We start from the raw sequence: 15,419 nt of genomic DNA on the forward strand, positions 1-15,419 counted from the left end.
GCAGAATCCAGAGTGTGGGCGTTAAACCAGGCGAGCGCGAACAGAGTCTGCAAGACCCCCTCTGCGCTCCCTCCCTTCGGCGCGCGGGGGCTGAGCGAGACTCCGCTGTGCGGGAATGCGTGCTCAGACCTTGTGAATGAAGGGGGGCGGTGGGAGGTGCAAGTGTGAGTGTGCCGGGGGAGGAGGATGGTGCGCCGCGCGCGGAGGGCGTGCTATACCCCTGGAGAGACTACCCCGCATCTGGAGGGCAGCCTCCTACCTTTTCTCTTTCTCCGGTTGCCACTCCGAGAGCTGCACCCGTCCCACCCCGGTATGGTTTCTGCTAGTCCCTCACTGGAAAGGAGTTCCACGCCCTCTTCCTGCTGCCGGAGCTGGAGGCCCCACCAGGTCGGGGTGGGGTTAGGGGTAGGGGTGGGAGGGTTGGCTAACTCCGGATTTCGGATCCCGCTGAGACTTTTGGCAGCTGCCCTCCGTCCCCAGAGGCTCCGAAGTGCAGGGGTAAAGAGAGGGGAAAACGCTGCCTCCCAGCTCCGCGGGCACAGAGCACCGCGTGTCCCTATAGACCCCGCCGTGTGCCCTCGAGAGCGAGACGCAGACCGTCCGCCTGAGCCCGGCGCGGGAGCTTGGAGGGCTAAACTGAAGCTGGAAGCTGACCTGACACAAAAATAACATCACGTCATTTCCTCCCAGGCCTCCAGAGCCTGCAGACGCTGAGAAGACAGGGGAGTGGGAGCGCGAGGAGGGGGCGGTGGCGCGTGGAGGGGGAGGCTTGTAGGAAGGGGGTTGAGCTACATCATTGGGAACCAGAGTTTGAGAAGCAGATTCAGGAAGGACGAGGACTCCCTCCCGCTCCCACAGTTTCCATTGACACTGGAAGGAAATGGTCCAGGAAAAAGTAGCTTCGAGGGTCTACTGCAGAAAGGAGGTGTCAGGCGAGGCGCTGGCGCCTTTTCCTTGAACTAGCTGTGGCCTCTCTTGCCCTTCCCACCAAAACTCTCTGCCCCTTCCTCTGCCCCCTTCCGCCCTAGCACCTTGCGGGCTGGAGCCCCTGCTGGCCTGGCGTGGAGTGGGTCAGTCGAGGTTAGGGAAGAGCAGGGGATGCTCATGCCTGGGTGAGGCGGGGAGTGGGGCGTGGTGGAGACAACTATACTCACGGGCATGGGCGAGCTCTGCCCAGTACAGACGTCCTCTTCTCTGGGCGGGCGTCCCCCTGGGGGTCGGCTGGGCAGTGTCAGAGCTGACCCCAGAAGGAGCAAGAGGCGGTCCGGTCGCTCCCCGTACCCCCGTGAGAGCCCAGCTGGTAGGGAGCAAGTGAGAAGCCTGAGGGAGAAGTCCGGGCGCCCTGGGGACCCCCAGGAGGGGGTCGCCGGAGAAGATGAGAGAAGCATCGCGCGAGGCCAGAGAGCTTGCTAAAAAGGAGACCGAGCAGCTTCGGGGCAGCGGGCGAGTCTGGGAGCTGTGCAGGGCCGGCGGCAGGAAGGGCAAGAGGTAAGGGGAGAGAAACAAAAGCAATACACCATTACTGTTGGGTCTAGCTACAGACTGAAAAAAATGTGTATTTAGTATCATTTACTGCAGCATTTTGAGGCTGTACTTTGGGGAGCAAGAGAAGGTAGGCAAGAGCAAAAGGAAAGGCCTTTGGTTGGATTCTCCTCTCCTTTCTCTCCTTTCCCCCTTTCCCCCCTTCTCCTCTCCCCCTTTCTAACTCTGCACTCATTGTGGTTCTTGGACCAGCAGCTTCAATGACAACCAGGAGCTTATTAGAAATACAGAATCTGGGACCCTATCCTGAACTTTAGCATCAGAATCTGAATGTTAATGTTCCCAGGGGGTTCATATGCACCTTGAATGTGAGATGCAGTGTATAAAAGTATCTATATTCATCCTTCTTGGTTCTTAGGATTTTCTAGTGAATGAACGTCTAGTTCACTTTTGCAACTCTTGCTCTTCTCCTTCTTTCCCTCTGACCTTTCCCACCTCCTAAAGTGCCTAGAGCTCTCTCTGCCGAGGCACTGAAGTATACCAGGACTGTGTTGGGTCTCACGAGTGTGCACTATGCAGGGCCCCTTTCTGCACTCTGTGTGTCCATCTTATTCCCAGGAACACAGGGCTTTACACCTTCCACTTGTTGCTTAGGATATCTAAATGACCAGTGTAAAGGTAAAATCATTATTATTTTCTTTGAAAGTAGAGGGAAGCATTAATTTAAAAGTCAGAAGCCCGGGGTTCTAGGCTGAGCCTTGCAACTAACTCCACAATTAACCTTGGGAAAGTCTCTTTATTCTTTTAATTTATCTGCTTCATTTATAGAGTAAAGGGGTTGAACTCAGTGGCTTCTTAAGGTCACCTGCCTTGTCAGGCTCTCATTTTTGAGCTCTTAGAGCTTCTTGGTCCACTAACCTTCAGAGAAGCTACAATCCAGAACCTAACTCAGCCAATCCAAACAGCTCCCTCAAGTAAAACAAAAAGACAGTTTAATCTGTTTGTGAAAAACAAGAGTGGCGGTTGCCAAGAAGATTGAAGGTGGAGGCGGGAAGCAGCTAATAAAAGTGACAGGGTGGCTAGGCGCTGAACCCGGCTGGGGGAGCCGGGCGGGAGTCCCAAGGGCGCAGCGGCCGCTCTCCAGGGTCCTGAAGGCGGGAGAGGCCGAGGGCGGCTTCCGTGGGCTTGGCTAGGTTCCCCAGATCAGCAGTTGCCAGACCCCGCATGTTTTCTTTAGGCGGTGGAAGTCTTCGGGGAAGCGACTGTTGGGAGGGAGGGAGGAAACCTAGCAACCCATTCTCATTCATGAGGCCCTTTCTGGAAAGCCAACGAACGTGTTGGCGGATTTGTCTTTCGGTCGTTTGTATGCGATCGGGGAAAGAGTGGAGCTTGGTTTGCATTTCCGAGTAAGTTCACACAGTTTCTCTTCCCTTATACTTTTTCCTGGAGAATGGAGTCTTTCTCCTAGTATTTTCATTATCCCAGTTCAGATGCTTCTCTACCCTCCCCCGCTTTCTGGCACCATGTGTTTATTTTAGGGGATGGCCCTGAGAGCCCCGGGAGGCTTCTGGAGAAGTGCCAACAGCTCACTCGAAGCGGGGGCGGGGCGGGGGGAAGGAGAGATTTGGAAAACTCTCAGAGCCGGCCTTGGCGCCCAGCTTTCGTCTCGCCGGGGAGGAGGGCAGGGGACCAGGCCCTTGCTCTGGGGTCGGTGTGTATGCTTCGCGGGCTTCAGTAGAGCTCGGATGCCGCGGGCTGCTGGGCTGGGGCGGTTCGCAGCTAACTTCGTGCGCACCTGCCAGCGGCCGCCGCCGCGCCTGCCCCGAACGCGCTGCTGAATGGTTGCACAAACCTAAGGGGATGCGAGCACCGAGGCCTCAAGCACCCCATGCAGAGGAAGTCGAGAGAGAACTGGTCCAGCCCCTGGCGACCTAGAGCTTAACTAAGCCCACCCGCGACCCTTCCCAACCAGCCTTCATTCCACGGTTTGAGCAAAGCTTAAATCCCTGAAAATGAGTAGCAAGCATACTTCTGGGTCGCATGCCGCACTCCTAGGGCCCCGAAGGAAGCTTCAGGGAACTTCCGTGGGTCCCCGAATTTGCGTCTCCAGCTCGTATTTTCAAATGGTTTCTTGTGAATACGTGAGCCGGTAACCTGACCCTTCTCTCTTCTCCCCTCCCAAGTCCTTCTTCCCAAATCCTTTGCACGCCCCTTCCCCCGGGCACGCTTCATTAGGCATTTCGCTTCGGTCCTTTGCTTCAAGACAGAGTCGCTTGTGAGGAAAATAGTGGAAATGTTCAGACAGAATAAAAGTCTCAAACTCAGCCCCAGAAGCACAAAGCCCCGGCTCCACTGCTCCTTTGGAGACATTCAGCTTTTACCCTTCCCTAGACTGGTCTTTTCTCTCAGGATCAGCAGCCTACTCTCCAATTCTGGCTGGTGTGTCTGGACACACTCTGCAGTCAGAGCAAGTCTGGGCAGGGGCTACAGGCTTCCCTAACAAGCAGGGATCTGAAGCATGATAAGTGCAGCGTACTGAAATCTGACTTCCTCTGGCCCTCCTGGCAAGGACAGAGCTCTGGGAGTATCAATGTACCACAAAATTTGATCTGAGAAAAGTTATCTGAGGAAAGACCTTCAGCTACCCGCAGTGCTCCAGAGATCCCTGTCTTCCTTTTAGGCCAGATTCTAGATGACAGTCTGAGGATTTCAGTAATATTAGCCACAAAACAGAATCATCTTGGAATCTGTATTCCTGAAAGCACCACTCCGTAAGGATCCAGAAGACTTAGGGAATACTTTATAAAGATCGAATATCCACTACTTAATGAATCATACTGTCTATTGAACTATGCAGAGGAAAAAAACCACCACACCCAAATGTACAGAAAAATCTCATGCCTTTAAAAGGCAAATTAAAAATTTTCATTCACCCCTCAATAGCCTTTCATAAAAGAAGCATCCATGGCAGTATTAAATACTTTAAAAAAATCTTTATTTATTTTTTAAATTTCTTTTCAGTGTACCAGAGGATTAAATACTTTTAACCAAAAATTTCTCAGAGCTTTTAGAATTAAAATCACAGAATGGAATTTGAAATTAGATTTAATTTTATGAAAGGATCTATTTTTTTCTACCCTGGACTCTTTTTAAAAAATTCTGTTTACTTTAGTCTAGGCATATTATACGTTTTAATTTTCCGTTATTTGGAGAAACAATTCCTTCACTTGGATATAAGAATCCAATTGGCAGTGATTTAAAACTCCACTGGCAAGTCTTTGCTTGTGCTGACTATACAGCATGCAGATTGGAAAATGGCAAGATATAATAGACAGATCATGGATATTAGAGTCACAGGTTAATATTAGTTTGAGGCCAACCAAACTATTAATAACATGTTTCTATTAGGGTTCATTTCAAATCTTGATGTTCTTAGTGAAAGTACAACTGTTAAAAAGAATATCTCCTAATTAGTTCTGATTTTATCCATTCTTTTAATAACTTTTTAAGTGGATCTATGCCTAGGACTTATATGGAGGTGTTATATAAGTAGATGTTACATAATGAGCATTGATAACGAGGAGGGTGGGACTAGGAATGGAAGTGGAGGGGACCAGAAATAAGGGCTACTTAGGTGACATGTATGTCTGGAAAAGGGAAACACTGACGGTTGTCTCCTTTCAGAGATAACTGGGCCCTCTGCCTTCCTGCTGGTGTTGTTAACTGAGTGGGGAGCTTAAGATAGGAGTTGGGTCTTTATTTGAATATATATACATATATTCGTTTGAATTATATGCAACACTGAACTCTTGATTTTCTCCTCCAGACTTTCTCCTCCATTTTAGTGAATGGTAACTTGATCACTTTGTTCAGGTCAAAAACACTGGGGATATTCACAGCTATCTCTCTGTGTTGTTGACTGAATTGGGTCTCCCCAAAAATCATATGTTGAAGTCTTAACCCCCAGTACTTCAGAATATGGCCTCTTTCAAAATAGGATGGTAGACCGTATAATTAGTTAAGTCATGTTAGAATAGCATGGGCCCCTAATCCCATATGACTGGAGTCCTTCTAAAAAGGAGAAATTTGGACACAGACACATGCACCAGGAGAATGCCAGGTGAAAATGAAAGCAGAGATGGAGGTGAAGAATCCACAAGCCAATGAATGCCAAAGATTTCCAGCAAATGATCAGAAATGAAAAAGAGGCATAGAATAGATTCTCTCTCCGAAGAAATCTGGCTACAGGATGAAAACATAGAAACCCTGCCTCCGTTTTCAGCCTGTTGATGTATCCTGCAGATTTTAGATCAAGGATGAAATATCAATTCTCACCTGAATTTCCAGCCTGCTGGTTTGCCCTACGGATTTGGATTTGAGACTTGCCAGCCAACACTACTGAATGAGTCAATTCCTTAGCTGAATCTCCCTCTCCTTTCCCTACCCCTCTTTCCTTCCCCTCCCCGCTTCTCTCTCTCTCATCATCTGTCTATCATGTACATGTCCTGTAGGTTCTAGTTCTCTAGAGAACCTTTACTAATACTCTCTGGTACAGTTCTTATCATCATTAACCTGGACTATTGAATTTTCTTCCTAGTTGGTATTTCTACTTCCCTTTTGCTTTATTTCCCCTTAATACTGAAGACAGGATTTTTCTTCAAAATGCAGGTTGGGCTATGTCACTAACTCCAGACTTTCTATTGGCTTCTTATTTCAGAGTAAACACCAAAGTCCTTATATTAGCCCTCAGTGTACAACATAAATGGCCCCATGCTACCACGAAGATCTCTTCCACCTGTGCAGCTATTCTTGGAATACTGGTTTTGCACAGCACTCTTTACTATTTGGCATACTACGTATTTACTTCTTTATATGACAAAAGTAGTAACTTTTTCTCTTTTGTTCATTGTTATGTCAGTAGTGTCTAGAATAGTGCTTGACCCTTAAAGTGCTCAATGAGTATTTTTTGGGACAAATGAATGCAAAAACAAGCTCAAATATTAACCACTCATAAAAAGGAATGGAATTCTGGTACATGCAACAACATGGAAATCTCAAAAACTTGCTAAGTGAAAGAAGCTGGACACAAAAGGACAAATATTATATGATTCCACTTATCTGAGGTACCCGAAATAGGCAAATTCATGCAGATAGAAAGTAGAATAGTGGTTACCAGGGGCTGGTGGGAGAGAATGGGAAGTTACTATTTGATGGATGCAGAGTGTATGGGTTGAAGGAAGAGTTACAGAAATAGACAGTGGTGATGGTCCTACAACCTTGTGAATGTATTTAATGTCTCTGAATGATACATTTAAAACAGGTTAAAATAGTAATTTATTTATATTATTTATAATTTCCCGCAGTTTAAGAAAACATTAAAAAATCTTCAAGGTGTGAGCTCAGAGGAACCTGAGAATGTCCACCCCACAGGGAAAAACAGCTCAGTAAATCACTCCTGATTCTGCCAGAATCTCTTGGGGTTCCCTCGCTTTGATTTTTGCTTCCCTCACCTAAATGTGCTTTCAAGATAGATATTGCCAACTCCCATTCTATTCTAGAATGTATGGGGACACAGATTGTGATACGTAGAGGTAGAAGGAGAATAGCTAAAGCAGGGTCCAAGAAAGGTCTTGCATGCCAATCATTTCTTCATCCTTTCAGCAAATATTTATCATGCGTCTCCTCAGTATCAGTCTGCTCTAGAGGCTCTGGAGTCACACTGAGAGAGGAAGAAAATGATCTGCTCTTATAGTGTGGTGAAGGAGGGGGTAGTAAGAATCTATGTAGACTGAATAGGACAAGTAAGTCATGGCAAGGATTTTGGATTTTATTTTAAAAGCAATCAGAAGTCACTGAAAGGTTTTAAGCAAGAAAGTGACAAAATCTGCTTTATATTTTTTAAAGACTCCTTTGATGCTTTGTATTGGAGTGAATTGGAAGGGGACACGCTTGGGAATAGTGAAAACAGGAGACTTTGCAGTGGTCCATGTGGGAAAAGTTGATGACTTGGACAGTAATGGGGATAAAATACAGAGAAATGGACAGACTGAGATATGTTTTAGAGAGAATTAATTGCACTTCAGGTAGATTGGATGTGCAGGCTGAGAAAAAGGGAATCAAAGATCTTACCCAGGTGTTTCGAGATGAGCAGTTGGGTGGCTTGCTGAAATGAGGACGATGAGGAGGGAAATCAAGAATCCTGGTATTGGGTGCCTGGGTGGCTCAGTGGGTTAAGCCTCTGCCTTCAGCTCAGGTCAAGATCTCAGGGTCCTGGGATCAAGCCCCAAGTTGGGCTCTCTGCTCAGTAGGGAGCCTGCTTCCCCCTTTCTCTCTGCCTGTCTCTCTGCCTGCTTGTGATCTCTCTCTTTCTGTCAAATAAATAAATAAATAAAATCTTAAAAAAAAAAAGAATCCTGGTAAACATATTTCGTAGATGCCTATGAGTCATTCAAATGGAGTTGCTAAATAGGTTATAAAAGAGGCTTGAGCTCAGGGTAGAGGTCTGGGTGGGAGTCCAGGAGAGATGTACATTTAGGAGTCATTAGCATAAAATGGTATTTAAAGCTATTGGAATTGGGTAAGATTCTAAGAAAAAGATGAAAAGATAGAATAAGATTGAATCAATTTAAAGAGTTTGAACCACATCCAGATGGAAATGGGGAACCACTGACAAAATTTAATCAGGGAGTTAATAGGATTAGATTTGTATTTTAGAAAGAATCTCTCTGTCCTATGATGTTACTTAGAGGCAAGCATGACTGGAAAGAGGGATGAGGGAACATGCTGTTGCAATAATTTTTGGGGAGATGATAATGACTTGCTTTAGGAAAGTGTTAAATAGAGTAGAGATAACTAAATTAACAGATCAAGAGATAATTTTGAATAGTGTGAACACAATGTGGGAATTGATTAGACGTGTGAAATGAGGACAAGAGCAAGGTCAAGGGTTCTGCCTCCCAAATTGCTAGTTCAAAACCAGGTGGATGATGGTACCCATTTTTTTTTAAAGATTTTATTTATTTGCCAGAGAGAGAGAGAGAGAGCAAGGGAGTACACACAAGCAGGCAGAGAGGCAGGCAGAGGCAGTGAGGGAAGCAGGTTCCCTGCCGAGCAAGGAGCCCGATGTGGGACTCGATTCCAGGACCCTGGGATCATGACCTGAGCCGAAGGCAGCGGCTTAACCCAGTGAGCCACCCAGGCGTCCCGATGGTACCCATTTTTACTGTGATAGAGAACCTAGGAGAAGAAGAGTTTGGGCAAAAGTGAAGGCAATTGCTAATTTTGAAGTGCCCGTTAGACATGTAAATCTGCATGGTCAATAGACTTTTGTAAGTTCATGTGTGGACTGCAGGAGACAGAGCCTGAGTGGAGTCATCAATCCATAAGCCATCTTAGAACCTTTGACACTGCCCAGATTAGCCAGGGAGAATGAGTCCAGTGAAAAGAGAAAAGGACCAAAGATGAACACTTAGGGAACTTCCAATTTTTCAGAGTCAGTAAAGGGAGAGAAATTTTTTTAATGAGACTGAAAGGGAGCAGCCAGAGAAGTAGAAGAAAATAAGACAAAAGGGACATCATTTGTCACGTTTCAGACTCTGGTTAGATGTCCTGTCATTTATTTCTTTTTGTAACCCTGCAGGCAGTTCTTAATGTCCTCTCCGTTTCACAGAAGACTATATTGAGACTCAAGTGAAATAACTGGGTAAAAGACACTCATACAGAAAATAATAGATCAATTTTGAAGGAATTTAAACAAACATTGGACTGTGAAGTTTCTACCCTTTGATTGTTCCCAAAAGGAACGAATCCTGTGTGTGTGTGTGTGTGTGTGTGTGTGTACACGCGCACACGTGCGTCCCCATGTACATATATTTGTATATATGTAGACTATCTCTAGGAGGATACAAAGAAGCTGCTAAGACTGAAGAGTGGTTGCCTTGGGTGGATCAGGGAGTAGAGGTTGGAGACTGGCCAGATGGAGACTTACTATATTGTATACACTGTAATGCTCTGTATTTTTGTAATAGAGTCTGTAATAAAGACTTGGCTCCTTTTCTTTCTTTCTTTCTTTCTCTTTCTTTCTTTCTTTCTTTCTTTCTTTCTTTCTTTCTTTCTTTCTTTTCTTTCTTTCTTTTTTTTTTTTTTTTTTTTAATGCTTGACTGCTGACAGCTTTCAGTCCTCTCCTTTCCCTTCTGCCTCATATCCGGGCAAACTGATAGGACAGCCTCGATGCTTTCTCCTTTGGCACCTGCAGGGAGTTTAAGTGATGTAGGTCTTGACTCTTGAAGAGGAGAACCCTCAGTTCCAGCCCCACCATAAAATTCTAAGCCACTCTCCTCCTTCTGTTCTCTTCAGCCATTTTTGGACCGGTTAGTAAGCAACCTGCCTTGCTCTCCTCAGAGAGCCTCATTATGGGAGTAATACATCTCTCTATGCCCTCTTGGTATTTATGTGGCCTCATTGGTCTGGACAAGAGAATCAAATTGGGGATGTATGGGTGGGAAGGCCCATTCTGCCTATGTAGGGGTGACCACAACAATTGTATTAGATGACAACTGTAAGACTGGACGAGTCTGATTTTGAATATTCCAATTCAAAAATATAAGTTAGCCAGGACATTTTTAAATGGTAAGAATTTAAAAAGGCCCATGTCCCAAAGTCTCAAGATTTTAAGATCCATATGGGCCTTCTCCTCCATTTTTCTTATCTGTTAGATCATTAAAAAGGCTGAGAAGGTAAAGAAAACTAAACTAAACTAAAGAAAACTAAAACTAAAATGAACTAAAATCTGTGCTCTTTCTTCCATAATATTCTATACCTCTAGAGATCAGGAAGGGAATTATTATGTAAAGTATAAAATTAAAAAGAAAAATTCAAAATTAATTTTTGAAGCTTTAGTGATCTTTTTCTGGGATCTCCAGCTCTATAAAAATTGCATTTGTCCAAACTGCCATATTTTAAAAAATCATGGATTCTTACAATTAAAAAAATATATATGCATTTATATATATATATATATATATATATATATATATATATATATATCTCCAACCAAGCTATTCCTGAAGTATAGTAAGCCGTGCTCCAACAAAATCCTTCCTATATTTTGCATACTTCCTTGCATCATATTGTTTACATATTTTACCCTGACGTGCAAACACTTACAAAATGTTCTCATACATGCGTCTCACTACTCACCACCCCGTTCCTCATTGCTATTTGGTGAGGAAGCTACAGACCAGTGAGCTCAGATGATATCTGTTAGGCTGGCAAGGAGCGGAACTGGGCCACAGACTGGTGCTTCCTGACTGGTGCTTCTTGAACCACATCCAGGAGACATGGTCATTACTTACTGATGTCAGTAACGAGGATTGACAGGGACAGTCATCAAGGACAGCGATAATGTTGATCCATATCTCCGAATGCCTCCGATGGCAGCCAAATGGGAAGTACCTTCGACCACTTTCTTTCTCTTAAACTAAAATTCCAATTTCCCTTCCTTCTCACACCCAGCAAGTAATGAGAATTCCATGATGAGCTTGCTTCCAAACTACCACTGGAGATTGAATGCCCGACTTCAACTCTATAGGCGTTGGGTCCATTGATCACATGGCTGCTCATTCTCTACTTCGCTTAGTAATACAGTTACTTCTCTGAGATCCTAAAAGGGCTATATAGCTTTATAATAGCCCAATTTACCTAAAACTAAAGAACAGTATTTCAAGCACCAACAGAGAAGCCCCTAAAATTTTAGATATTGAAGAATACACACCAGAATGAAGTTTCTGGGAGACTCTGCCTCCCAGGTGTCAGACACCTTTGGTAAGTTAAATCCTTGGAGTGCAGAATATTGTTATTCTGAAATGAAATACAATATAGTTGAAATTCTGTATAATTTATAAAGTTCCTATTTAATTATTTATTTTTTTCAAGAAAGCTTCTAGTCTTAGTGCAGCCAAGCTTTGCACAGTGATTGGCAGAGTCCAATATAATTGTAAATCAAACATTTGTTTTTCAGATCGTATGCAGTTTCTCTTAAGAAGATATGGAACAGGTCAACAAGGGTTCCTATTGTAATGTTTCGTCCTAAGGCTTTTCAAGGATCCGTGTCAGTGACTATGAGAAATGAAAAACCCTGTCATTGAAATCCTAAGAGCTGGTGGAAGCAAACAGAATCTTGAACAATGTAAGCGTGAGAAATGCAGGAGACGGGGCTGCTCACATAATCAGAAGTCTTCTTTTTCTTATGTTGTCTGTCTACAAAAGTCCAGCACTGCTGCCATTTGAATGCTAATATTTTTCAGGGGTTCTGTTGCTCCCCTGGGGTGCCTGGTGGTGGAGGGGAGAAGGGAGAAGGTGGATAAATTCAGAGCAGTGGAAAAGCCGCAGATGGAGGAAGGGGTGGCAGAGTCAGGAGATGGAAACCTACTAGCCATATCCCTTGTGACTTTGGGTAAGTGTGTGCTCACTTGGGCTTTTCCCTTCCTGCCCAGGGAAATGTGTGGCAAATTTAGTGAAGATGGTCTCTAGGGCTTCCAAAGAGCTGATTTCTGGGTTCATGTTCGACCCATTCTCTGATACGTAATCACTTTCCATTGTCCTCTCTTGGGACTCCCTCCCCAAAGGAAGAGGGACACACACACACACACACACACACTCACACACACACTAACCCTATACCTTAGAGAAGAGAAGCAGAGCAGAATCCCCAGGGAGCTCTGGAGTCCAGCATACCTCCCCAGGCAAGCACTTACCAACATCCCCTCTGCGGCTTCCCCAGCTCACTTAATTAAATTACAGTGGTCTCCTAAACAGTTTCCACCTTGGAGCCTGTGCAGCACTTAGGTCCACTCTAACCTGTTCCCCACCCTGCAGAAGGAGGGATCTTTCTAAAAGGCAAGTGTGATCACATTACCCACCCCCCACTTCCCCAACCAATCACTGGCTCCTCATTTCTCTTTAGGCCCTAATACAGCATGTAGACCTTTTATGATTTGATCTGTACTCTTACCTACCTTTCTTTCTCACTCTTTGTACTTCAAGCTCCAATCATATTAAGGCTCCTCAGTTCCTAAAAATCCCCTTGTTCATGTTCATTCCTGGCTCTTTTTATAAATTCTCCTTCTGCTGAATCATTACCCATTCCTAATCTGCTTCTCCTCCTTTATCCTAAGGCCATCTCTTACTTAGCCTTCAAGTTTCAGCTTAGATGCCATTTCCTCCAGGAAGCTCTCCCAGGTTGGGCTAGCTGCCCATATACTTTCTCTTGTCACAGCCTTTCCTGCACTGAATTGTGATAGTTTGTGAGGGTCAGGACTTTGCCCTTATACAGACCTGTGTCTCAAAAAATCTAAAGCAGTACTGAGACATAATGTGTGTTTAATCAATAGTTGTAAATGAATGAACTTAGACATGATGTGATCTGGAGTTGGTAATTGTTGAAGCTGGTAATGTGTACATCAGGTTCGATTACGCTATTATTTACTATGCCATTTTCTCTGCTTTTATGTATATTTGACATTTATTGTAATAAAAACATTTTTAAAAAAAGATTTCATTTATTTATTTGAGAGAGAGGAAGCATGAGTAGGGGGAGGGATAGAGGGAGAAGCAGGCTCCCCGGGATCATGACCTGAACTGAAGGCAGACACTCAACTGACTGAGCCATCCAGATGCTGTAATAAAAAAATTTTTTTAAAACATGATTTTTAACTTCTAAACAACATACCTCAAATCTTAATTGCAACAGACAAGAGAGACAGCGGGGTAGAAGCTGCGACAATTCTATGTACAAGCCTCCTAGGTATAAGGTTTATTAAAATGCCTGTTCAGAGAAGGTGTGATGTGAAAGGGAACACAGGCAGTTCTTCCTAGAGGTGCCTGCCTTCCATTTGTCCCCATGGTCCCAGGCTAGATCCACCAGTTTCACACTGGTAGAGCACAAAAATCAACAAGCAAGATGGCAAGAACAAGGGGAGACATTGTTCCGTCCAAAGTGGAAATTTGTGACAGGGCTCAGGAAGGCAGCATGAGCTTTGTAGCTTTTCCAGTGGTTCCTAATAAACCAGGCTTTGTGTGAGTCTCACCCAGGCTGCACAGGGCCCTGTACTAAGGCTTTCTCTTTCCCCTGGCTTGGCTGCTGGGAAATCTTGTTAGCTCTCACTGATTTCTTTGAGTTGGACACCACTGAATTGGATTGCTTTGCTTTGCATTTTAAAAGGGGTATTTTTCTTGAGGAAGCTGGAAGTTGGCACGGACTTGAAATTTCATATTTTGAGACCATCCAGAATCCATAACTATCATTAATTTCCTTCATGGCACTTGAGACATTTGGCTGAATAAAGATTCTAACAACAATCTTAGCTTAAAGAGGTAGAGAAACTCAGTATTTTACCCACGTGATGAGAATAAAGTACGAAAATAATACATTTTTTCTACTACTAATCAATTAGCGAACCAGTATTGACTGGGCTTTTAGATGTGCCCAATATGAGTGAGGCTCTACCTGTAGATGGGAATAATTAGATTAGCTGTTTTGGGGGAAACTGGGTACAAATCAAGCATGGGTTCCCCAGGACAGCGGCGCAGGACCAATGGGAAGCCTGGACCCATGGGTGGAGATTGTTTTTTAAAAGTCAAAGTATCTGATTAAAAAAACCTAGTAAAATTACTTGCGAGAGGTATTGTCTTGATTTTATAGATGATAAAACCAAGACAAAGAGAATTAAACCTGACTTGGACCTGAATTCAAAAACCAGTTCTGGCCAGTACAAAGACATTGTTTTTATGTCATCCTATTGCCTGGTTTGCAACTACATACACCAAAAAGATGCACAGGTCTGAACTTCAGCTGGGATAAAGGATGTCTTCAAGGAATCCGATTTCTGTTAGTTACATCTGAGCCTCAGGTTTTACTGGCTCGAGATCCTGCAATACTGCAATGTCCACCAGGTGTCAGCATTTACCGTTCTTTCACTCCCTTAGGCCTTACTGTTACAAAGTATTAGGACAGAAAAGCCCATTTTGCTCCTGGGTGCCTCAGAATGTCTGGGCATGAGGTGAAGGGTTATGTGCCATGAGGTAAGGATGCTGCTGAACACTGAATCTTGACTCCATGCAAATTTGAAAATGTCATGAGCCCTCTGCTGCTCTGATTTTCTAAAACCCAATGGTATCCATTTTTTTCCTCTCTTCTTTGTGGTTTCATGTATCTAAAAACCAGTTCATTTCTGATGGATGAGCAAGCAGAGTTATAACCTGGCCTTTGGCCAAGACTGTACAGAAAAAGAGGAGGTTTTGAAAGTGCCAGAGGATGCCTGGTATGCTGGGCTTCTCTATAATCAACAGCAGAAGCCGGTGCCAGATGCGGCTGGGATTTGGACCAGGCTGGAGTGTGGCTTCTGATGAAGGACCAGAAATAGCCCCAAACACCAGGTCTGTCTTCTGCTCAGCTTTCACATATACCAAATTACACTACTGCAAGGTCATCCTTTGGATCTAATATTACCATTCCCTGTAGATTTCGTGAGTAGGAACAATCTAAGAATTCCTTTACATCTAAGTGCAAAAGAATTTGGACTTTATTTTTTTTCCTAATGGGAGAGACCAGGCCAGAATGTGACAATGAGGTGCCTTGGGGATGCCTGGAAATGTGGGGAAAGGGTCTAGGATGAGAGGTAGGGGAAACAGCGAGGGTTGCAAACTTCTGTGATCTCTCAGGCTGGTCCAGGCTAATGGACATGGTGCCTGAGAGACCTTCTTTTGCTTTCTGTCCCTCATACCATCTGGATCTTCAACTTGCCCATCTCAAATGTTGTGAAGAAGAGACAGAATACAATGATTGGTTCCCCAAAGCCTGGACTCCCTCAGGGGCCAACACATGATGGAAGATGCCTGCCTTTCTTTTTCCAAAATTGCCACTTTTGCAAAGGTGAAG

General features: G+C 44.5%; 1 protein-coding gene across 1 annotated transcript in view; it reads right to left on the reverse strand.

The window, feature by feature from the left end:
• LOC111155463 (regulator of G protein signaling 20) overlaps nucleotides 1-15,419 on the reverse strand; it is a 75,559-nt gene that overhangs the window by 50,707 nt on the left and 9,433 nt on the right. The window contains 2 exon segments of the mRNA XM_022515625.1: nucleotides 1,155-1,342; nucleotides 1,345-1,456. Coding sequence (XP_022371333.1) covers nucleotides 1,155-1,342; nucleotides 1,345-1,456 — 300 coding nt within the window.

This window comes from Enhydra lutris, unplaced genomic scaffold (assembly GCF_002288905.1).
Source record: "Enhydra lutris kenyoni isolate GAN:26980312 unplaced genomic scaffold, ASM228890v2 scaffoldscaffold41, whole genome shotgun sequence".
Taxonomy (NCBI): domain Eukaryota; kingdom Metazoa; phylum Chordata; class Mammalia; order Carnivora; family Mustelidae; genus Enhydra; species Enhydra lutris.